Source organism: Columba livia, chromosome 10 (assembly GCF_036013475.1).
Source record: "Columba livia isolate bColLiv1 breed racing homer chromosome 10, bColLiv1.pat.W.v2, whole genome shotgun sequence".
NCBI lineage: Eukaryota > Metazoa > Chordata > Aves > Columbiformes > Columbidae > Columba > Columba livia.
In genome coordinates, this window is record NC_088611.1 from 12,425,748 (window position 1) to 12,451,312 (window position 25,565).

Here is a 25,565-nt window from a genome sequence, read left to right on the forward strand (position 1 = left end):
GCTCTGCTGGGGGAGCCCGGCTCGGCCTTTCCCGCACCGCGGCCCCCGGTCGTCAGGGGTGCGGCCGGGGCTGCCTAGTGTGCCCCCGGTACGGCCTGGAGGTCGGGCTTTGGCCCAGGGTAACGAGCAGCGGAGGGAAATCATGTTTTGCTGTGGTGCCTTTGAGGGAAAGCGAAGCGTTCGTTCCTTTTCCTGCCAGCCCCGTGCTGCAACAGAAACTTACTAGTTCTGCTAGCTGTTTGTGGTGGTGCGTGGCGGCCTTTTCAAGGAAGCTTCATTTTTGGGATACCTGTTTTTTAGGTTGGGTCTGGGCTATTGCATTTCTATGGGATGGATGTCAGCGGTCCCCAGGCCGAGGTTTGTCCAGGAACCTCCAGATCAGTTTGGGGCTGTTAATTAGTGTCGGGGCCTAAACGTGCAGCAGTGCTGAGAAGCTCCGAGCGGGAGCTTTGGGGCTGCTCTTACATGTTACAAAGCTCTGATTCAGGAAAATAAAAATGCAGGCTGGCCTGTCATCCTTCAAGGGTCTAAATGAGCTGGTGGATTTTTGTTACCTCTTATCCTGTGTTGTTAGTGTGTGGTGTTTAAATAGATAAGAAGATCCATAGAAATGTACGTTGGCTTGCAAGTGTTTTTCAGGCCAGGTGTTCCCTATCTAGATACAACTCAATAAACATACAACAGCTGCTCAGCCTGGGAATGAGTTGTATCTGTATCTTCTTTGGCATGTGGAAGATAATTTTGTGAGAATGTTGTTCTTACAGAATTTTGAATAGACAACTATTTTCTGTCATAAGTTGGGAACCACAATAATATTTTCTTGTTTTCCTTTTTTGATAGGGCCACACAGCCAGTGGTTGCTGTTCCTGCTGGATTCCGTCATGATAACTCCAGCTTTTGAGCTGACCCAGGATCTGGATTTTCTTACAATAATAATCAAAGTACCTTATGCCAGAGCTTCAGAGTTTGATGTGTATTTTGAAGGGGAAGATTTTAAATTTTATGCTAAGCCATACTTTCTCAGGCAAGTAGTGGAAAGATTTAAAGAAATTTAACTTCATAAAATAAATAAAACCCAGTAGGGAATGATCTTTATTTTAGTCTCTTCAGAACACTCCTCATCTGTAACTCTTACATTGTAGATTGCAGACAGCCCATTTTTTTCAATTTTTTTTTTTATGGATCTGGCCTCATTGTTTTTAGGCATTAAATCACATTAAAGGGAGTTTAAAGGAATATTTTTCCAAGTTTACTTTATGATAGATTTTTAATTATAAAATGGCAAGACAATTCTCCGAATTTATGGAAGTTGCTGTTGAGAGCCAGATACAGTGTATTTGGTGAAGAGTAGATTTTGATGCACTCATAATAACATAAGGGAAGAAAAGTTGCGTGACCCTGTGTGGTAAGAAATGAGGCTCCAGGTGTATCTTTTCTCTAGATAGCAAGTTCCCCACTGTGCTGTAGGAAAGGAACAAGAAGCAATCTCAGTATGAAAGTGTTAAGAGACCTTTGGCATGTAAGAGCTGACAAACTATTCACCTTCCTTATATTGTTGGACATTCTTCCCCTATTATACATTAGTAAACCACAAGGGATTTTACTGGACTGGTTGAATGCTGTGAATTAGTTATTTGGAATATTAGTACAAGAATTCCTGTCACTGTGAGTTAGCGCTGAGTTTTTAAATTGCAGAATCTTCCAAATGTTGCACGTAGTGCCAAGGGTATCATTTCTGTGGTGGCTGTGACCTTGTCCAAGCTGCAAAATGAGGAGTTGCAAGTTTTCTCTTATCTCAGTTGCTGTTGTCTTGTACCAATAGTTAGAGAAAAAGATATTTGAAGTACGTTGGGATTTAACTGCGTGACTTCCCTTAGTATCAATAGTAGTCGTGTAATTAGGTCCTTTGTACTTCTTTTGGACTGTGTCTTTCATTTTTATGGGCTGAGATGGTAAGTTGCACAAGTAGTTAGGCGTTCAGTGAGACATCTCATTTTTTGCCTGCAGATTGACACTTCCTGGAAGAATTGTAGAAGATGGCAGAGAAAAAGCATGTTATGATACAGACAAAGGTATTAGTTAATGTTCTTAGTGTAGATGTCATTAAAATGCTACTATCTCTCCAATAATTTATATGTTGCTACACTGGAATTGCCTAGAATTTAAGTGAAGTATATGATACTGTAAATAAAGGTAAACTTTCCAATAAGTTATGTAGTATAAAAAAATCTTGCTTTGGCCTAAATAAGTACAATAAATCCTTTGTTAAGCACAAAGGATGTGTTCAGGACTGTCCTAATAATGAAAAAATTATGTACAAGTCTCCTTCAGAGCCTGTGGGGACTAGGCATGTTGTTGTACCAACATCATTAGGCCAGTAAATCTGCGAAGAAGTCAGGTAGTGCTGAGTAGAAGTGAGGTAATCCTGAGGCAGTCTCTTAGCTACGTCTTCAGAGAGAAGACGTTAGACTTTCTCCACACCTTGAAGTGGAAGGTATTTCTGGAATAAAATATGTACCTTCTGGAATTAATGTATTAATTAAAAAAAGCCTAGCAATAAAACCTATAATTTGATGCTTCCTAAGCCTTTATTACATGCTTGGCTTAAGACAATAATGGAGTTTTCTATGATATTCTGTTTATTGCTTGATTGGTAGAATGATTAAAAAAAAAATAAAGCTTGTGTCCTGTTGGTTTGTGTTCAAACAATGTGAATCAAGAGACCAGAACTAGTTAAATGTTCTCTTTCATGCTTTATTGTTAAATTTTTTTATTTTTGTGAAAGTTGTGAAGTAAGGTTAAAAATATGCACAGAGACCGATGCATAATAAAATACTACCTGCATGTGTTCTATGAGCCTTTTTCATTAGAGGAAAAATGCACTTTTTTTCTTTTTATCTTGGATGTTTTAATGCAATAACTGTATTCTGACTTTTATTTTAAGGAACTTTTACAATTCAGTTACCTAAGGAGATTCCTGGCCAATATTTTGAGGGACTGGACATGCTGACATCTCTTTTAGCACCAAAGAAATCAAGATCAGCAAAACCTTTAGTAGAAGAGATAGGTAAGACAAAAAAAATCTCAAACTTGTGATATAGGTACATAATGAAATACTTATAGACATAAAGAGTGATATATGGAGAAAAATAGCGTTTCTATTATTGTCTAATCCAAAGTACAAGAAGTGTGTGAATGAATCTGAGAGTATGGTTAGGTATAAAAATACATGTGCTGTAGGTAATACACGTGTTGTCTTAAAGGCTTAGTTACATTTACATTTTTCCATAATGCGCTTAACGTATGCTAATCCTTTGTAGATCTTTGTACCCCTCTAGTGGCTGTATAATACAGACACATTTGAGTCTTCTGCTTTCTACAAGCTCGCACAACTGGACTTTTAGCTGAAATAGTAGAAGCTAATTAAAAGCCCAGGGTCTAGTGGATGACTTGCTTAACATCAGTATGTAACAGACAAGAAGGTTTGACTATCTGCGTTTAATTTTTAATACCCATCTTAAATTTTTGATAACATCACTTTGCTCCTGTCAGGATTCTCTTAGCGACAAATTCTGGTCTTGTTGAAATCAGTGGAACAATTAATTCAGTCTTTAAGTAACTAAATAACTTTTGTGTTCCTGCTCTTCATTTTTAAAAGTTGGAGAGTTTGGAGCAGGAACTATGGATTGCTGATGTAAGCATCTGCCCCTGTGACCCAGCCTCGTATAAGATTTCTTAAAAGATGTAGTAAAATGAGAGAGGTTTATTGTGTTACCATTGTTTGCCTTTCTGTTAACGCGTATGTATTTTCTATGTAATAATTTTCTTTCTCTGACCATACTATATATATATAGCTTCCTCTGCTGAGTTGTCTGAGGAGGAGGAAGAAGAGTTCGACTGGGAAATAGAGCAGATTCCTTACAAAGAAAGTGCAGAAAACACTCTACCACTGCAGTACCGTTATGGGTTTGGGAATTTGCGCTCAGGGGTGTTCCAGCGGCTGCAGGTAGATGCATTTTCATCTTTTCCTATCGTAAAAGTTCTGGGTAACTTTCTGATTAGGTAGGGTTCCTGGCTCATTCTGTAGTCAGGAGGGGACCATTGGGTAACCATTCTTCTCCGTTATCCCATTCTGTAACTGAGAATATTCTGCTTTTTGCGTGTGGTAGTATGGACAAACCCTTGTTCGTGCAGAAGTAGGGGGTGATCAAGACTGAATTAATTGTGTAACAAAGTCAACAGGCTGGTCTGTTTCTGTGAAAATTTTGGTGTTAGAGGAAGGGGCTGAGTGGGGTCCTTGGTAAAAATGGTGTCTGGCTGTGGGCTGCTGTCACCAGCGGGGCTCAACTGGCCTGTGGAGGGCAGAGCGAAAGGCCTGTGTGGGGTAGGCCACTTACCAGCTGAGTAGTTCTGTCAAGATTCAAACAGTCTACCGGCTTTTAACAGTCTGCTGTTAACGCTTTTGCTGTATATTTGGTACTTTCTTTTATTCTGACTTCAAACATATTTAACATCCGTATACAGTATACTTCAGGTGCCATAAATTTTAATTTATTTTTAAATGACAAAGAAATTACTAAATTGAAAACAAAAAATACCCAACAACAACAAAGAAACCCCCAAAAACCCAAAATAAACCTGGCTAATTGATAAGTCCTGTTATCACCACTGCATCAAATTTCTTTTCATTGTGAAATTCAATGGCAATTTTCTCTTTTTACTTGTTATTTTATACTTGATTTTCTCACAGGACAATAACTTTCGAAGTGTGCATTCTTCAAGGTGTCTGCCCACCTGGAATCTGGGGGATTTACTAGAGTTATGCTGATGCACTGAAATTTGCTTTTTTGGATTAATTGATAGGATAGGAGCTTTAAAATGCAGTTACTTTGCTCTTGAGCATTCAGCAATTTCTTTAATTCATGAATAGATTGAAGCTAATGTACAACCTGTAGCATGCCAGGTAGTATAGTAATATTCATAGTATACAGAGATTTTATTAAAATAGTGGATGATAACCTGATTTTTTTGGTAGTGTTCTTACTCTAAGCAGTTAAGTTTAAAGCAATTTAATTATGTAATTCTGTAACTCATAAATGTATGAAGTTTAGCATTTTCTGGGTTTGGAGCAGGATTGCTATTTATGGAGAAAGTATTTACATTCTGTTAGGATATATATGCTGGCTTATTACCACGAAATTTGTAAAGAAGTGCGTTTCCTATCAGCATTAATGTGCCACTACCTAATGATGCTTAATAGGGCACTGCAATTGCCCATTAATTAATGTCTGACCACTTCAGAGTGCGAGAGTATTCTCAAAAGTCACAAGAACAGTATCTATGACTTTTATCTTTGTGGTTGCGTGCTTTTGTTAAACATTGCAAATTTTATCGTAACGCAAAATAACCCACCTGCCTTATGATAAAATGGCCTGAACATGCTTCATAATACCGTGAAATCTAAGGAGCTTCAAATAATTGAATTTCCTTGGAATGCTGATGTTTTATTTGCACAATGGAGCCTGAATTTGCAGGATTTGAAAGGGAGGTTGAAGTGCATCTAGGGATTTCAATGGAATACTGATAAGCATCTTTCCTAAACTGTTACTGAATGCATCTTGCTTATCGTACCTGTGGCTTGGTCTTACTGTTTTTGTTCCATTTGCAGGATGAACTCAGTGATGTTATTGACATCAAGGATCCAGACCAAACTCCTGTAGGTGAACGTAGGAGGAAACGCTTGGCAGCTGAGGCTGCTAAGTTTGACCCTGATCATTACCTGTGAGTATTGATTTACTTCACCTGGTCAAGTAAAAGTACCTCATTTGAAATATATTCACTTTTTCTTTTCATAAATAATTGGGTTTAAGATCACTTTAAAAAATAATAGCTTTGTTTGTTTCTTTGTCTCATCACATCAAGCCTTAGAGGATCTTCTTAAGTATGACACTGACGCAAGACATTGCTTATCTGTTTTGGGATTACTCTACTGTTTAATTACTGCTTAAGTCTGTAGTCAAGCAGGACCTGCTCTGAACTGTTGCGGAATGTTTTTTCGTAGCTTGCTTCTCCAGCAGCTGAATAGCCAGTCCCTGCCAGCGTTTTGGCTTGTAGATGTCAGAACTTTGTTTTTTTTCTTGTGAAACAAGGATTACTGATCAATCCTGGGCTATGAGGAAGTAAATCTGAGTTTAAGTTATGAAGGTTTTCTAGAGGCCACTTTGTTCTTTGCCTTCATCACATGGAACCTTTTTTACGGCAGAATGAGGAAAAAAGTTCCAAACCAAGACTTTGTGTCTCTTTGTCCTTCATCTCACGTATTGAAGGTGGAAATGAGTCTGCATGCCTTTCAAGTTGGGGTATTTCAGGTCAAGTTAGGTTCAAAAACTTCCAGATAAGTAAACTGAATTGAAACTATGAGATCTATTAATATAGTAATTCCTGCAAAATGGTTTTGGTGGAGAACTAGTATTTGTGGTGTGTTTTGTCAGGAAAGGTAGGCTTAACCCATTTTCTTTGCAAACTTGGAATTTTTGCTGAGCCAGGTGTCCCAGAGGCAGTTGCATGTCTTTGTGTAGCACATAGCAAAGTTTTCTTGAAACCTCACTTGGAAGTACATTTCACTAGAAGTGAAGCAGTTCCTAAACTATAATGTGATGCAGATTATAGTAATTGCAAGTTTGCATCTTAGAACCTGTATTCTAGCCTGGTAGATGAGCTACAACCATTTAGTTTAATGGCTGTGTTTTGGAGGCTTCAGAACAGATACCAACCTTTCTTCAACAGAAATCGGTTTCCTGTGTACCCTAATGAGAAGGACAGCCCAGGGAGAAACAGTGGCCCACAGAAGTATTTTGTTGCCTTTGAGAAAAATGCACACTGGCTGATATCTAAGTTACTTTATAAAGACACTGAAGATAGGCATCAAAAAATCTGTCAGCGCAAGGGTAAAGCAAGTTACATTCTGTGTTCAGTAGACTGGGCAGGTTTTGTATGATGATTAAGAAGGTATTAAAAACTTTCCTGCTTTTTTTTTTTTACAGTGCTCAGTATTTGTACTGTTGTTTGGCTTGAAGAATAAGCTTAAATGATAAGAGGAGGCTTAGAACTTTAATCATTTAGTATAAATTGTCCCAGAGTTACTGTATTGAGATTTTCACCACAGTGGCTTTGTGCTGAGGTCATCTCTCTTCCAGAATTCATGTACAGTTCTTTTTCTACCTTGCTACGGGTTACCTAAAAGTCAGTCCCTGTCCCTACTTTGCCCTTCTGCTGCACACCCTTCCTCCCCAAAGTATATGCAGTTTTAAAGTGGGACAGCTTCCCAGTAAAATCAAGTTTGCTGCCAGCAACATTCTCTGAGAAGTCTTCTCTTCAGAATGTTTTCCCTTAGATTACTGCAGAACAAGTCAGGTTTGTTCACCTTCATGTCATGCTGCAACTCTTCATTTTTCTGGGCTTCTGGGTGGCTCAGGAAAGGTGGAGGAAGTAAGGAAGGGGTACTAGGAGATAGTGCTTATACTTTTAATAATTACTATTATTTTCTGGTTTTAAGTCAAAGAACAGATAGCAGTCAGGTTTGTTGTATTTATGATGTATGGAAGATAGCCTGGAGCTAAATCAAGTGTATTCTATATATGCAGTAAAGTATACCCACATACACTATACATTGACATAAATAACATATGACCTTTTTTTTTTTTTTCTAGAGCTGATTTTTTTGAAGATGAAGCTATTCTGCAGATTTTGAAGTACAAACCATGGTGGGTTGATGCTCATAAAAAAATGATAGACTTGAAGGGAGAATGTCATCAAGAACATGACACTCGTACATTTGGTGAGAACATATATACGTACACATCTGTAGCTTGAATGATAATTGCTGTAATACCACGTTATGTTCTACGTTATTGTTCTTAAAGGAAGAAGTATGGTTTTACCCTACAGTTTTCTGTCTTTAACTGTTCTTAGAGGAGTATTCTATTACTTCTCCTGTCCTCAAAGAATTTTTTTTCTCGGAGGGACAGTTAAGTACTGAGATCTTTGAGACAGTTGTGTGTGGAGCAGTTGACAATATGTTTGTTATAAAGTGGTTATTTCATCTTAAGCTTTTACCTGTTAATCGTGTAGTGTGTACTCTCTTTTTCATCTGCATTACGTATTTTGGAGTTAACTGTTCTTAAAGGCCATTCTAGAATTTCAGATATCTATGAAGAAAAAGTTCCCTTCTAAGGGTGTGCAGTAATCTTTTAAGATTTCAAAGTAGCTTCCATAGCTTCCAGTGTCAGTAAGTCATGGCATCTGAAATCAAATCAAACCTATCTTTGTGTAGTGATTGTGGTAGCTAGAAAATGAATACTGTCTTTCTGGTGCTTATTCACTCTTTTTCTCATTTTTTTTTTCAAGAATTTTTTTTTTCTCCCTCTCCTAGTTGTGTTTTCAATGGAAAAAATAGTCAAAGCTGTTTTTTGTGCCCACTACCAAATATGGTTCAGATAGTTTGCAGCAAATTTCCCAAGAATGAGCTGTGGAAGATTGTGCTAATGTCAGCCCTTCTGTCTGGTAACATGTCCTCTGTAGGATGCTTTATTTACACAGTATGACAGAAGTTCATGGCATTTATTACTCTACTGCTGTTTTATGGGTCTTGGAGACCTTTTTGGAAGGAAAATCTTTGTGTCCATATAGAAACTAAAAGGGATGCTTTCAGGTTTAGTAGGTGACCTTGTAACAGAACAGTTAACAGATAACTGAGTTTACCTTTCTGTAGACAGTGACTGCACAGAGCATTACGAGTTACTATTATGCTTATTCTTTTATTGTCCTTTTTTTCATTTCCTATGTAGTATGAAAATCCAATATTACTAAAGTAGATAATGATAATCCCTTCACCAGAGGTTCTTAACAAATATTAATGCACTAATAATACCTGCGCTTTCATATTTTCTACAGGAGAACAACAATAGAATTTGCGTAAATGTTGTGTATTTTACTGTGAATGTAATCTGATCTTCATTACTGGTCTCTTTTCAGCCTCTGAAGCCAGAAATTGTTAATTATACCCATCATAAGCATTTGATTTAAAAAGCATTGGACAAAGGTACAAGAGGCTTGAAAATAGAATAATGAGGGGTTCTTTTGTTTGTTTTTATCTGTTCACTCCTTAGTAAACGAAACACTGCTATAATGTTTGCCTGGGTTAAGGAATATAATGAAAAATATTATGAAAATTTAGAGCTGCTGGATGATTTTATTGATAAAGTATATTTTTGCTTCAAATTGAGATTCTGATGAAAAACACGGATGTATGTTGCTGGGTTCTAGAGGCAACCACAACAGACAAACTACTCGAAAGCCTGGCAAGCCTGCTCATGACAGTTGTGCAGAAAATGGGGCTATATAAAGGATTGTATTCTCCTTAAACCAGGGGTGTAAAACTCAGTTTCACCAGGGGCCGCATCAGCCTCGTGGTTGCCTTTGAAGGGCTGAATGTAATTTTAGGACTGTATAGATGTAGGAGTAGTTACCCACCTTTTCCCTCAAAGACCTCAGTTTTCATAACATTGTTACTGCTGTTTCATTGACAAAAGTGCCTGAGGATCTGAAACTGTTGGGTTCCTAAACCTGAGTGAGTTGTGGTGAAAGAAGCCACCATGAGAGGGAGTACAGGTTCCACTTGAAGGTCTCTGATGAAGGGAAATAGGAAAGGGCAGGAGGTGGGTCCAGGCTGTTGGACCTGGAATCTGATCATCAATAGGATGAGTTCCATGTGGCTTTGTGTTGGTTTTATGCTTTGTCAAAGGGATGGTCTGGGTGATCTGAGTTACACGTTCAGGAGTTCTTACAAGCTGAATGCAATTTGACTGCATATCTGCATGGATATGTATTCAAGTGCGCATGCTTAGTAAGTGGAAGTGACATAGAAAAGGCACGTAAATGAAGCAAAGACTGTGCTAACTGAAGGGCTTTCTGTACTACTCGAGAAATTTTACGTTATTTCCGCTAGAGCTGGGGAGAAGTCTGACTGCATTAAGCCAAGGTGAGCTATGCAGCTGGAAGGATGAGGAGACTGTCACTGGTGCTTCGCTCTGAAAAGCAAAAGGGTACTCAAGCATGGAAGCTCTAGGGGCACAAACGTGATACATATTGCAGTATGGTCTAAGGTGTTTTATGAAGTGATGCGAGGTGAGTGTTTGAGCCTGTGCATGCACATGTTGCCCTGCAGGTAGGTGTGAGGTCAAACTTCTTTTTTTAATAAAAAACAGATACAGATGTCCGCTGTTTACTTTTGAACCCTTTTAAGGGCATAAAGGAAGGAGGGGTTGGCACCTTCATGCAGTTTCTTTTTATTGCTTGTGGAAAGGGGCATAACATTAAGATTATCCAGATTTCTTACTTGTCCTGAGTTCTAAATTCATGTCTTGTGTTAAGGAAAGCATCTAAAATAAGGTAATTTTCTGTGATGAGGACTTCCAAGCATACAGCTTTTAAGGAGACCTCAAATATTGAGGTGCGTAAAACATGTACAATTTGTAGTAGGTGTACTGCCATGGCCAGCTTGCAGAAAACATTTGTCTGTCCTGCATGAACATTATGTTCTTGATTAAACATGCACTGTCCAAAGCCGTTACCCAAGAACATAGAAGCAGAGGAATGATGGAAATCACATGCTGTCAGATGTGCAGCATCTTATACTGAGGAAGTCTGCTGCCCTCAGACATTAAATGGTGTGTCTTTTTAGAGGGGTGTTCATTGAAAGTAAATTACTGTTTGGGAAGACAAGGAGGTTGGAATGGGAATGTTAACATTGATGGCAGATTACAGGCTATCATGGTATTGAGGTATTGGCACTAGAATTTGGCACCTGGTACCTTTATAGTCCCTGTATTTTGGGATCTGTTTTTGCTGCCATTAGGACAGTTCCCACCTACACAGTGTCTGTGGAATCAGGAGTGTCACTGGGAACTGACTCCTCAAGTTACTATATGGAAAAGTGAATTTAGTGGGGGAAAGTGAAATAAAAATTAGCAGGTTCTTTAAAAGTATATTTTCTTATTCAGCAACACTGAACCAAGAGAATTATTTTTTTGTTTCTTCCTTTTGCTGATTTATATTGATGTTTTTATCTTCATTGGTTTCTTGGAATGAAAAACTGGTTTACTTTTGTCTTTATCATGGCTTTGACTACAAGGAATAACTAGAAATACAGATTTTATTTATTTATTTATTTATTTATTAATTAATGGCACTACAATTAACTGAAGGTTTTGTTTGCTTGATTACTGCTCTTCCATCCCTGGTTATTCTCTCTTCTGTTTTCACATCATGAGGTTTTTTGAATGTCTTATTACCTACCTGCAGGTAGGTGTGAGGTCAAACTTCTTTTTTTAATAAAAAACAGATACAGATGTCCGCTGTTTACTTTTGAACCCTTTTAAGGGCATAAAGGAAGGAGGGGTTGGCACCTTCATGCAGTTTCTTTTTATTGCTTGTGGAAAGGGGCATAACATTAAGATTATCCAGATTTCTTACTTGTCCTGAGGTTTTTTTTCTTTTTGGATCAGCTCTTCTCACAAACATTTAAAGTTTTCAGCTCTCTTCTGTCCTTACCTTGAATCTATTTTTATATAGCCTTTTTACTTTTTCTCCAGCTTGTTTGTCTGGTGTGTGTATTTTGTCTTTTTAAAATTTCTTTTATTGTCCTAAGTGTCTTGTCTGTCTTTTGTCCTTTTTTACGTTTTACTGTGTGTGTTGCAATGGTTCTCTTATTGCCCTTTGTGGTTTTTTGTTTATTTCCCCCTAAGCTTGTTAGCCCCCAGGCAGCTGAGATTATTGCCTTTGCAGTATGGCTGAGGAACCCAAAGAAGTAGAGAGCAGTTTTCACCATCACGTTTGCAGCAAAATAGCATTTTTGGACTGGACATCTCTAAAGCTGCGAGGCCCAGATTTTGTTCATGCTTACAATGTCTAATGCAAGTCAAGTAATACTCTGCAAAGCCTGACTCATTACACAGCCTGTCCCATGAGGGAGTAACACTTTTGGAAAGCGTGCTTTCTGCTGCTGCTGGAGTTCACACGAGAGCCTTGCTTCTACACATTCCAGATGAAACGTTTTGTATTTTGTAACACATTCAACTCAATTAAAAGTCCATTTTAATTCTATTTAAAATTGCACATCTGCAAAAACTCCTTTTTAGGCAACACAATAATCTTCAAAGACGTATGCTGATATATGCATTTAATGTAACGTTTATATGCTCAAGGGACAATTTATTTTGTTTATGGTAACCTAGCACAGTTACCAGTGACCATTCTCTCTTTCTAATTCCTGATGAATTTACTCTCTACTGACTAATCTTGTCCTTTATCTGGTGTTGCTGATTCCTTAACTCACAGGGACAGAAATACACATTTAAGAAATGTAATATTGTAGCATAGTATTTTAGTTAACATTAAAAAAAAAAAAAAAACAACAAACCAACTAAAAGACAACAACAACAAAAACTGAAAACATCAACAAAACCCAAGGATCAGAGTTATTTTCCTTCAAGACAGCTTTCCTTCAAGACTTGGTTTGGCAGGACCAGAACCTAAGGCTCTGCTTCCACCAGAAGGCCAGAGCAGCTGATTCTCAGAGGTCCCTTCTGACCCGTACTGCCCCGGTTCTCTGAGTCTGACCACTACATCAGCTATCTGTCTAGATAGCACGTTTTATCTGAGTACTCCTAACACATTTAGAACAATAAGTGTCACAGTAGTCTATATCTCTAGATCTTACACAGGCTTGACTGAAGCGATGCAATCGGCAGTGTGAAATATCAGTAAGACTGTAACAAAGCACCCTGTAGCTGTCAGACCTCATCTTCCCCTTTTGAGACTAAACTGTGCTTCATTGAAAATCAGGTACTGAAGAGCGATTTGAAGTATCTTGATTTTTAACATGAAGAATCGCTAGTTTAAAATAAGGAGATTATTAAAATGCAAGGGCAATCTCTGTAGTATTGTCTGACACTTACTTTGTATGTGAGATTAGTTTGCCTGATTCCTTTAGACATGGATATATTAATACACACTTATACTGTGGCTAGAAGCAGTGTGATTTTGGCACTGAAAATGTACAAAACATTTTAAAAATCAAACTGAAAACTTGCAAATTTAGTACTTGATAAGTAGCAGCAGATGCTGCTTTACATTAGATTAATAGTAATTGTACAGGTATTGTTAATAAAACATTGGTAACACAAGTGTACAAAATACAGGCTTAATATAGCAGAAAGTGTAATTACAGTTCTTGTTCTGTTAATCTTATACTATGTACTTGTATTTTTGAATTAGGAAAACAAAGTACGTGGCAGTTTTGACATATTCATAATGAGTTTCAGGCCTGGATAATTTATTGTTCAGAAACATTAAGGAAAGCATAGATATTTATTTGCAAAATTGAAGTATTTTCTCCAGAGAGAGAAATTTTATTTAGAACACCTGGCACTTTGCAGTGAGGTAATGAACATCTTGTTCATTACATCTTGTTTCCCTTTGGGAACTGTCTAGTCTTACCTCTTGTTTGCTGTTTAGCAGACTTGCATTTTCTGTGTTCATTGGCCAGTTGTCTATGTTATGATGCTTCAAAGAGTTTGGATTTTAGAGGAAGAAAACGTTATCCCATATGTTTGATGAAATTCCCTAGGAGTTTCTTTGCTTTCTGCTTAGAAGGGACGTGTGGTTCACATATACGTGTTCCTCTAGAATGCAGATTTTAGGGAATCTAATAAATACTTTTTAGTAAGACTTTAAAAAGTTGGTTCAAGTTGTAGTTGCTGATTAAGAAGAGTGGATTCTCAGTAGTGGATCCAGTACTGAATGTATTCAGTTTTTGAAGGAAACTATGGGTACAACTTGACAGCTAATGGTAGCAAGCATGTTGAGGGGGCCTAGAAATGTGAGAGTGCTGTCTTAACTGATTTGTGTCTATCAGAGCAGGTATTCTACCTGTGATAGATTCTCAGATGCTTTGAAGGAATTGATTAGCTTCTTTGTAACAAACTTCTTTATTACTGTAGTCATCAAAAGTGATTTCAAGCTTTATGAATCTGATCTGCTGTTGTAGTCTTTGCTAGCAAACTTTTGGTGGTTTGCTTTTCAGAACTTCTTTTCCTTCTTTAGCTTCAGTTTCATCTCCTCTTTTGAGCTGCTCCTGAGGGTGAAAGTGCCACGTGCATAGATTTTATAGTAAATGGTGTTGTACTCCATGAGAGGGTATTCTACTGGAAGTTAGCTGGAAGTGGAAATGCCTTTTTTCTTTCCAATTGGACCTTCTAACTGTAAACACCGTGTTGTGATACCTCTTTAAACCCACCCTACTGTAGCAGCTTACAAAGTGCTTTTATGTTATGTTCTTCAGAAACTAATTTTTTTCAAATGTGTTACAACTCTGCACATATGGTTTTATGGATAATTTTAGTAAGAATGACAAAGGTGACTCACTGAAGAACCAATGCAATTTAAGAACTTACAAAGAAATTTGCTGATAGAATGCATCATCTATATTAGTGATTTAAGGGATAACACTGAACTGCATTGCACTAACAGAAAAACAAGAATTAGAACTGTTGTAGTCTTGCTGAGTTGTCACTTTGTACTAGATCATAGCAAGTGGAAGAGATTGGCTTTCTCAAGATGATATGAAAGCTGGAATTTATTTTTGTGGGACCTTGTAAATAAATGGAGGCTGGCTTGACTCCAGAGGAATGTTTAGCTCATCAAGAAGTTTCCATAGGAATGTAAATGAAGTATTTTATGGTTATGAAGCTGATAGAAACATCAAAAAAGTTCATAAAGAAGAAACATTCAAAAAATGTTTTTCTTAATTTGTAATTTTGTGTCTTGATATGAGGTGTATGCTTATGTACATGCCTTTGGCATCACAAACATTTGTTTCAAAACATGTCATAAAATTAGAAAACTTGTAGAAAGCTCCTGAGATAAAGAAGACCACATGTCTTATAGACAGATTGTATCCCTGAGAATGTGGATTGTGTAAAATGACGATGAGCACTGTTTGAGAAGAAATATCTGTAAGTACACTTGCAGTGATCATCTGTATGATACAGAAATGGGCAAGATGTGTAAAAAGCAACTTAGTTTACTAGTAATTCTATAGAATAGAATTGTATGAAATGTCCTGAGTTGGAAGGGACCCACAAGAATCAGAGTCCAGCGTTTGTCCCTGCATATGACGACTCCACAGTTCACACCATGTGAACTCCATGAGGAGCTGTAATCCTTTCTTTCTGTAACCTGTGCTGTAACACCCCCCTCCAGGGATGTAGCTGCTCGTGTCCCAAGGGTGCAGGGCTCGGGATCACAGGCTCTGCCCAGCTGCCTGACCTTGGCTTCTGCTGCTGAGAAGGAGCTGTGAGAAAGTCTGCAGAAAAATAAGAACAGTCAAATTGCAGGTAAAATTGTTGAAATGGGATCATTAGTTGCTCAAGGATTCCAGAGGTAAATACCAGTGTGGAAGATATAAAATCATAGACTGGAAAAACAGGGAATCAAGTTGAGGCAGGAATTGTTGGGTTATCAGGTCAAGTCGTTAGTGCTGATGAAGCTGGTGAAAGGTGGCAGCTCAACAATATTCAAGGGTTTGTCTTGAGGAGCCCCAAAGGCTGACCCAGGGTGCCTGCTTCATCTCTGTGTGTTCATCATTAATTTAGACTTTTAAGTTTGTACGTTTTGTCTACAGCTTTTCTCTGCCCCAGCTAAGTATGCCCAAACACCATGACTCCAAAAAGGGTGGTAAAAGAATAATTGAGATTTTGATATTAATTGTAAGGTTTTGGGTTGTGCGCCCCTTCCCCCTCCAATAAATAATTAAAATTAAGTGAGTTGAAGGGCACATCATGTATCTACCCCTGCTACTTAGTGTTTATTTTGAAAGAGTAACAGGAGTACTGCATTAGGCTTGTTCCTGTCTTCAGAGAAATCTCCTCCAGTGAGTGGCCGTTTAAACTCAGGCTGGTTCCAGTGTTACTCATGCTCGAACAAATCATGGAATGGGACAAAGCGTCAGCTGTCAAGCCAGCGACATTGCTTTCTCCTGTCAAGTCACCTTGTGCCTGTGCCTTTCTTCTGTGGTGTGACCAGAACGTGCTCACTGCATGTGTCGTGTTCAGTTGGTGTGGAGTGCCTGTGCTCTGTGCAGCCGGGGTGAAAATCTCTCAGCTCTGGCTTCTGGCTGGTTTAATCACACTAACTGGCTTCTTATGTTACTCTGAGTTGGTACAGAAGTGGCTTCTAGTCAGTTGTCTACTTGATCTCTACTGTTATTTCAAGGCAATTCTGCCATCCTTTCTGCAGTTTTAAGTGCTCTTCAGAAGGGTTACCATTCAATATTCAGTCTTAGCTATCCACGTGTATGTCACTGTTTCCTAGAGAAATACTTGAATGCATTGTCACAGCATGCCTGCTGTGGTGTCGTCGTCACCTTCCTTATGAATCTCAAAGAGAAAGTACTGGGTGAGAAGGTTTTTTTTGAGTTGGGTCAATATAGCTGGTCTGAACTAAATAAGGTACACAGAAGGTAAGCAAAATATGATGGTCACTGGTGGTGGATACCATGGTTCTTTGGAAGGAGATGCAGCTTTTATATCAGTGTTGGTGGGGACAGGATTTTGATCTTTCTTTGGTCTTCCTCAGAAACTGGAAGGATGTTATCAGACAGCATAAATGAAGCCTCCAAATCATGCTGAGGTTATGAGTCAAAGTTGATGATGCTTAGACATACAGAATTGTACCTTTCTTTCCCCCTCCCCCTGTCCCTATTTCTTTAGTTTCTACCCTTTTCTACAATAAGAAAATATATTTGATTTTGTGTTCTTATTTTTATCTCATATGATGTGGGCTTAAGAAGCTTCAGTTTACACAGATGCTGAGTGTGCATTTATCTCAGTATAAGATACCCAGGCATCCACAGAAATTCTTGGCGCTTTCAGCATGGTTCAGAATTGCCAGTGTGTGCACACAGTACTTTGCAGAGTTGGTGTGTGACTTTGAAAGGGCTATATCAGAGTTTAATAAAAGTTAAAAATGAAAGTAAGGATGATTTAGACTTTTCCTCTTGAGTGATGAACGACTTGTGATTAGTAACACACTTCTTTTTAAAGAGACTGTCCAAGTAGTGTTATCACCTATTAAAATGAATGTGCCAACGTTAAATTCATAATCAATTATCCTTCTTATAGTTGTCTTCTCTGAAGAAGAGAGAGAGCAGCTGAGAAAGTTCACAAATAAATCTTATCTTCTGGATAAAAGAAGCCGTCATCATATATATCTTGGTTTAATTGATATCCTTCTGGCGTATTGCTATGAAATTTGTGTCAATGAAGGAGACAAGAATGTAAGTAAAAAAAATTAGTATGTTTTAGGAACCTAGTGCTGGACCCTGTACTGTCATTTAGGAAACTTACCTTTTAAAGTGAACTTACTAACAAGCATTAAAAAATATACATAATTGTGTAATTTGAAATACTTTTTATCTCTAAATTGAGCTGTTGGCTGTGTTTAGGGATTAATATGATTTCTAAATACTTCTGTTCTTCTGGACCAGCATTTTAGCTGTGGGAGAGAAGTGGAGATGCAGGAGACTCCAGACAATTTGATGAAGGGTTTGGAGGCGAAGCCGTATGAGGAGCAGCTAAAGTCATTTGGTTTGTTCAGCTTGGAGGAGACTGAGGGGGAACCTCATGGTGGCTACAGCTTCCTCACAAGGGGAGGGCAGGGGCTGAGCTCTTTTCTCTGGCAACCAAGGACAGAACCTGAGGGAATGGCAGAAAGATGTGCCAGGGGAGGTTCAGGTTGGACATTAGGAAAAGGTTCTTCACCCAGAGGGTGCTGGAGCACTGCAACAGGAAGTGTCAGGGCCCCAAGCCTGATAGTGTTCAAGAAGCGATTGGACAACGTCCTCAGACACATGGTGTGAATTTGGGGTTGTCCTATGCAGGGACAGGAGTTGCACTCGATGATCCTTTTGGGTCCCTTCCTACTCTGGTTATTCTATGATTCTATGACTTGCTTCCCACATACAACTTTTTGCTTAGCATCTCCTCTGCTGATTCTAACCAAGATGATGTTTTCTCAATGTTTTTAATCAGAATGTTGGAACATATCATCAAAACCAAACTGTCTTAGACTGAATTGCAGGGCATGGACTGTAGAATGGCAAAAGTGTCCAGACCTGCTTATTCAACAGAATAAGATGGTTGTTGTATTGTGTGTTAGTGTTGCACAAAATTGCAAATAAGGAAGGAACCCAACTGTACAAATCTTTATTGATCTTTGCAGTAACCATATGGTATATGTTGAAAACACATTGTGATTTTTATTTTTTTTTAATAGGAAACCCAAGACATTCAGGCCATACAAATCTTTACTCGAGCCAGAGTTACAGATCAGGGCTTCCTGGCTTTTTGCCTGATCATCCCCCTAGACCATGCTACCACACAAATACTATGAAACTGTCATGTTTTAAGAAAAATGACATTTTACATGTGCTGCTGGCTTTAGGATCCTTTCTGAAAGCCAAGAGTCTTGAGCTGTTTTCATGTAACAAGGCATTTTAGCTTGAGCTTTGTTGATTCAAGTTTCTGTTTCTTGGTGAAAAGGGACAGAATTCCTCTATAATACAGTTTTTTGTGATTGCTGTTGTATTTTAAAGGCTTTGTGCATGGGCTAGATATTCCCAATACGGAAACCAATTTAGTTATTTAACATATGCATTGCAGTATGCAGTATACTTTTAATGCTGTCCTGTGGCCATTTCAATGCACATAATGTAATTACTACTTCGTATTCACAAAGGTTCTTAAATTACTGCCAGAATGTTATCTTAAATAGTTTGCCAGCAGTCTTGAATGTTGAATGAGATAATAGTTGTTTTATGGTGTCCTTTTATAATCAGGTTGAATCATCTTGGAACGTTAGGAAACTGAGTGCAACGTTGTGCTGGCTGGAGGTAAGTTAAATTTTAAGTTCTGCATTATATATTTGGTGTATTGTTTGGTTTTGGTATTGTATATTGCTTTTGTGGAAGGCTTACACTTCCAGTACTGAAGATGTATTAAGTGTATGTCCTCTTTTCAATAAATGTTACAAGAACTTGATCACGATTTCTGGGCTCCCAAGTACTAGTAGCCTCAGGAGGCTGGAGTGCGACCTCTCATCTGTCTGGGTCCTGAGCCTTATTATGGCCCATTCTGGAAAAGCTAGGGATAAGCACTGCAAAAAGGCTGCTCAGCTACATGCTGTCCCTAGTTCCTGGGCTTGATTCACAAGTCCTGACCTTTATTTAGGAAGTAATTGTAATTATTCCTCACATATGTCCACAGTATGTGTGTGCAACTCCATGCTTAGGGCAAGAAAACAGAGCCTTTTGGCTCCTTGATCAGAACTCATAAATATCTTCCTGTTTAACTGGCTAAAGCATGTTAAAATAGAAAGGGCATAAAGGGCAGAAAAAGCAGGGAATGTAATTTCTTTGGGTTCTTCTGTCCTTTAGGTCCTACCTCAGGTATGTCTCAATAACTTTTGAGGATGGCAGGCCTTAAAGCAGCTTGTTGTTCACTTGTGGGGGGTTTGACTGCCGAGCCTTTCTTCAGCCTTCCCCGTTCAGCATTCGGCACTTCCAGCTTGCTCTTTCTCTTGACTGCAGATCAGGCAGCTTCTGTGTTCCCCTTCGTTCTGCTGTGTGCCGTCAGAGTATGTTGGAGGGTAGAACTGGGAAGCCCAGAAGTAAATGCAAACCAATTATAGGAAAAGCTCTTAGAACTCTTTCCCTGGCCCTCCCCCCCCCATTTCATATTCTTGTAGCAAGAAAACCTCAGTTCTGTAGTTGCAAACCTGTTGTCTCATTCAGGCTTTGATTGTGTGACCTTTCAGACAAGTCCTGAATATGTTTTTTTTTGGGTTTCTTGCAGTCAATGGCCATGGGTTGCTCTACCCGCCCCCCCCTTTTCAGTGGTACTGCAGCACCCACCACCACTGGTATCAACATAGACTTTCAGATTGTTTACTGGAAGCACGCAGGCCTGTGTAGTTAAGTTGTTGCAGAGCTGGGAGTGGAAGGCACTTCACCTGGCCTGGAGGCCATGGCTTTTTATGATGACAGCAAGCTAGAAAGGACCGTCCCTCCCTCATTCCTGAAATTACTGAGCCAGCTCTGAGTTTGCGGGATCAAAAATGGAATTTGTGACAGGATTTTTGGGTTCTGTCCTTCAAACATTCCTAGTAGCAGCCAATGTTATGTTCAGTACAGATCGGCTAGTTTTAATTTGTTTCCAGTTGAATGTTCTGCAGTAGCAAGTCACAAAGGAGGGCAGTTAAAATACAGTGATTGCCGTAACTCTTGAAGTTTTTTTAAGATCCATATTCTAACACAGCGAGGGAGTTTTCTGCATGTGCTTATCCTATAATGTAGCAGCTCTTGGCGCAGCCTGTGCCAACAGTATATTTCACACCCAGAAAATTCAGTCTCCTGGCACCAAGCTGTTAATAACTATATCTGTTATACAAACCATGTAGAGGCGGGTGTTTTCATCAATCTGTAAACAAAATTGCCTCAGCTATGGTTTATTTGAACTGACTGCCATTTTGCTGTGTGTGACATGTACACACCTTAGACTCTAAATATTAAATAACAAAACATAAATGATTTAAATGCTTACCAGCAACCCATTAAAATGAAAAATGAGTTGAGGCAGTCACATAATACAAAGAAGTGCTGGCTGTCAGCAAAGTGTTTTAATTAATTTTAATAAATTGAAAGTTCAAGATGAAATAGGTATTTTTATTTGAATTCATAAATGGACTATTTTGTCTTGAAAAGTGAAAGCCAAAAAGGAAATTGCTCTCTTAAGAAAGTCTTTAATAACTCATTAATGCCTGTGGCCTGAGTAAATTAGAGGTCTTCCTCACTTGTAAAGGAAGACAATGAACCACTTTCCTTGGGCAGATATATTTATCCCTGTCATGAATGTCTATAATTTTCATGAAAGGCAGAGTCATGTATCATTTTTAAAGATTTTATATGTACACATGTATTTTGTTAATATCACGTGGTTTTAATTTTTCTTTATTCTTAAAAGGCTTTTTATAGTTTCCCTTTAATATATATAATAATGTGGGACAGATGTAATTTATTGCTTTAATCTAAACAATGGAAAAAGTCGAGTTAAATGTTTTATTCTAATGTTCTCTACATTCTTATTTTTTACATTCAAAACCACTAAATTGTATAGAAGTTCTGTTATTCTGCCATGCAAACTGAATGTGCAGTGTCTTGTTTTTGTGTAACATCTTGATATCCATATTTATTAAACCACAGATTTTTAGATGCATAATATATTAAAATGTGCTTTTCTTGCTATGCTGCTATGACTTTCATTTTTAAAGGAGAAATAAAAAAAAAACCCTAATTCTTTGTACTGAAAAGCACAAAGAGTAATGCAGATTTTTCACTAATACACACAGAGTTTCACCAGCATTCATGACGTCCTGGTATCTTTTGGAAGAAGAGTGCTCTGCTATCCCCTGCACAGACACTTCGGATTAGTGGCACGTGCCTTCAATGATACAGTCATGATACTGCAACTAGGTATGTTTTTGTACAGATTGGAAGTGATGACTATGTAGCCACATTGTTTGTATGTCTGTCTTTTTAATAACTTTTTTGGCCAATTTCACCCAAACTTGATAGATATCAACATTCCTGGACATCTTGTGGTTTAGTGAAAATGGGACTGTGGAGAGAACAAAATTGATGTCCTTACCAGGAAAATGCTCCCCAGAGCAACTCATTTATTAGCCAGTGAACAATACGTGCAGTTGTGGTGTGAATTCAGCTGTATTATTCATGCCAGAAAATCCACACATAAGAACTGTTATGAATGTCTCATCCTGAGAAAAGTCTTTTATCAGATCTTGTATCTTAATAAATTGGGATATTCCAGCTGTGATTTGTAAAGCTTTAGGGAAAAGGTCTTCAGAGAAAATAATAGTTTATTGTAATTGTTCATGTTGTGTTGATTTTTGAAGTATTTTTCTCTATACTGTATTTGTCTGTCTGTGAACAGATTTTTCTGGTGGAAAAGACCATATTAATGAAGCTTTTGTTACGGTAGGTTAGATACTATAATTGGCTTAGACCTTATTCTAAAGGTGTCTTAAGTTTTTATTTCAAAGCAGGGTCAGTTTTTGTTGCAAGTGTAGCTGGAGTCCAGTTGTCTTCTGTTCATCTTTAATTATCTGACTGAAGCCCTGTTAGAAAAGATTGACAGATTTCTGATTACTTCCATGATTTATTCCCACCTAAGGGAAGTTTTAAAAGCATCTTCTTCAGTTGCTCCAGCTGTTCTGTCTGACCAAGTTCTCCTCATCATGCTTTTGCAGTTCATTTTGCAGCTTTGTTGCATGAATTACTGTTTGGAAGAATTACTTCTTTAGAATTTTGACAGGAAGCTTACCTTAATGTTGAGTTCCAGCCCCCCTTGCCACTTTCTTTTTCTAGAATTAGATCTTCTGTTATGTTTGTTTTTTAACTTGAGCCAGTCCATTATATTTTTTTTCCTGTTCAAAGTAACTGTATTCAGTTTCCAGCCATCTTAATTCCTAAATTCTTCCATTGTGTGTGCCAGTTTAGAGTTGCCATTCCTAACCACACATTTGAGGGCAAGGGGTAGTTTTGTGGTTGATATTCAGTGTTCAAGTTCTTTGTAGGATTAAAGCAAAGTGTTTGAGATGACTCTGTGGTAAGTCCAGTGGTAACCTGGGAAGAACTGAAATCCTGAATTTGTATCAGCATTGAAACTTGTTTTGCATCATTGTTCTTTTAGTGCTTCCTATATAATTTTCCTGTCTTAGGAGCAGAGGCCAAAATCTGTGTCTTGCATTTGTTTGTGGGTTTTTTGTTTTGGTTGGTTGGCTTTGTTTGTTTTTTGTGGGCTTTTGTTTGTTTGCTTGGGTTTGGTTTTGTTTTTAATTTTGCAACTCACAAGCATTGGAAGAAAACCACTAAGTTCTGCTTCTCAGTGACTCTTCTGCCAAAAAAAAAAGTTGAACACTGGATGCTTTTTTTGAAAGTAGTAACTCACAATAAATAGAGAAGTTGTAAGTAACTTTAACAACTCAATATAGAAACATGGTTGTGTACAATTCCACAACTGAAGCTGGAGTAACCATAGGTTTGAAAAGTTGTACTGTTACATGAAAGCTGTCTGGGATAAACAGGGCATATGTAAAAGGAACGTCACTGCTGAACAAATAACTTGCAGTCATTAAGATCATAGAATTATTTTGGTTAGAAGAGACCCTCAAGATCATAGAGTCCAACCATGAGATGATGACAGCTCCACTCCTGAAAGTAAAACAAAACAAAACTACAAATATGTGGTGTGTAGTCCATTTTTTATTCTTCAGTTTTAAATGAAATATTTTAAAAAATTATATATTTTTCAACAGAATCGTTTTTATGGTATTCAGGACTTGTTTTTTATCAACAGTCCTATTTGGCTGTTGTTTAGAACCGTCTTATTTTCCTAACAACAAGTGGAGAACTAAAATAACATATGCAAGAGGACCTAAAACCAATTTATTGAGAATTAGTGTTATAGTCACTAATTTACATTGTTACTTGGCAGATGAGTAGCTGCAGTGGATGTTGTAAATGGTTCAGGCTGGCAGCTTGACAGGTAGAACCTTACAAAAATTAGCAAAATTTCAATTCCAGATATCATTTATTTTTAAAAGAGCAGGCTTCTTTTTAGTCAAAATAGTTAGGTTTGACAAGCTTGGCTTGACAAGCATTGATGGTGATACAATCCAGAAGTTAAGCAGTTATATTTGGGATTTTTTTTTTCTTTTGCGTTCTTTCCTGACACTTGTTCAATTGCTCTCTACAAAACCAGTGGGTTTTTCAGTTCTATTTGCCATGGCTTTTTACTCTCCAGGTTCTTTCTCCTTATTGCCATCTCCCACTTTCTTTAACTTTCATTTTCTCTCTATATTTTTTTGGCGTGGGATTATTTAAAACAAATAAATTTTGTGTTTGAACAGCAGGGGGAGTTCTGATCTCTCTCTCTTTCTTTTTTTTAATCTGTGAAAATGTAATTTCATCCCTGTTCAGGTTTCATAGCCCAGGAGGAGCCAGCCTCTTGGGAGAGGGTTATTAGATTCTATTTGCAGTAGTGGCTGTTTTCATTTGAATGGCCCGTTCCCCCCACCATTAAACAGTGAATTTTTTCTTTTTCAGTGTTGCAGCACTTAACCCTTTAGCAACCTTCATCAGAAAACTAAGAGATGAGATTCCAACCAACTGAAGGTTACATTAGTTAGTTCTCTTCCTCATAAACAATGGTTGCATAATGAATAAAATTAAAGTGACATCAAAAAGATTTCTGGTTGTGGAATTTATCAACTGTATGTCAAATGGCACCTTCTTGAGCCTGAAGTGAGTTTTTCTTTTGGAGGCTCGGTTTGCCAAATTGCTCTGTAACTAACAGAAGCAGGAAAAGTCCGGCTTTAAGGCTGCGGTTAGACGTCAGCCAACGGGATCGCTTACATTGTTTTACACAATTGCTGTGGCTTCTGTGTGCTGGGTCCTGCTGTGGGCTGTTTCTATCCTCATTATTTTCCAGAACAGGTGTTTGTGTAGGCATACAGGGAAACAGGCTTTCTCTGTCTTCAGAAAAATGATGGGGTATAATTCTTCTTTATTTGCAAGTTACTTTTTTGTTTATTTGCTTTTACATGGTGTGCTGTATGAGTGTGCTAAAGTCTGGGCTGGACACAGCTCAGGGAAGTGGAAAAGCTGGGGGAAGGGGCTTCAGCTGCAGAGAATTACATGCATGACTGTGTCTTGAGGCTTAAGTCTTGCACGGAGATTCCTACTAAATTCAGAGGCTCGGCATCCACATGGATGTGGATACTGAAGGGCATCGTCATATTACTGCCCTTCTGAGACTGTGAATCAACTTAAATTTACAAGATAATTGTAGATAGCGTGGTTATTAAAGCCTCAAAGGTGAGAAGATGATAAAGATCGTCTGTTACGACTTCTAGTGAATTACAAAAGTAAAAATCTCTTTCCAGGAAAAGCTGCAGTTTTGAAGTGTCTGCTGGATATTCACCAGATTTTTAGGGAGAATGACCCTGCCTACATCCTTAATGATCTCTTCATTACAGACTATTGCATCTGGATTCAAAAAACCAAGTAAGTTCTTAAGCAGTTATTGATGTGGGAAATGTTTTTAGCATACTTAATCTATGAACAAGTATCAGTAAAATCAAAAGAAATGTGATCTCCTATATATGGAAATGTGATCGGTCCTTTTAACCTTGGCTATCCAGCTAGTCTTACTACATAAACAGAGACATTCAGTGCATTTTTTTTTGATGTAGTGACATCATTGGAGAAGAGAGAGAGGAATTGCGTTTATTTGAAATAAAAATATGAATTTTTATTGATATATTAATGGTTTGGGGGAAAACAGCGACTGTGCCACTTCCAGACAAAGTCC

At 38.1% G+C, this 25,565-nt stretch overlaps 1 protein-coding gene across 3 annotated transcripts in view; it reads left to right on the top strand.

The window, feature by feature from the left end:
- The window catches only part of SHQ1 (SHQ1, H/ACA ribonucleoprotein assembly factor), a 45,768-nt gene that overhangs the window by 273 nt on the left and 19,930 nt on the right, over nt 1-25,565 (top strand). For 2 of the 3 annotated variants that reach the window (XM_065075357.1, XM_065075358.1), the window contains exons 2-11: nt 841-1,024; nt 2,008-2,072; nt 2,945-3,067; nt 3,855-4,006; nt 5,669-5,781; nt 7,710-7,837; nt 17,241-17,395; nt 18,956-19,009; nt 21,523-21,646; nt 25,138-25,258. In XM_065075357.1, the coding sequence (XP_064931429.1) occupies nt 841-1,024; nt 2,008-2,072; nt 2,945-3,067; nt 3,855-4,006; nt 5,669-5,781; nt 7,710-7,837; nt 17,241-17,395; nt 18,956-19,009; nt 21,523-21,646; nt 25,138-25,258 (1,219 nt within the window). Of the gene's footprint in view, nt 1-222; nt 248-840; nt 1,025-2,007; nt 2,073-2,944; nt 3,068-3,854; nt 4,007-5,668; nt 5,782-7,709; nt 7,838-17,240; nt 17,396-18,955; nt 19,010-21,522; nt 21,647-25,137; nt 25,259-25,565 lie in introns of those variants that run through there. The other variant, XM_005501932.3, reaches the window with a different exon arrangement.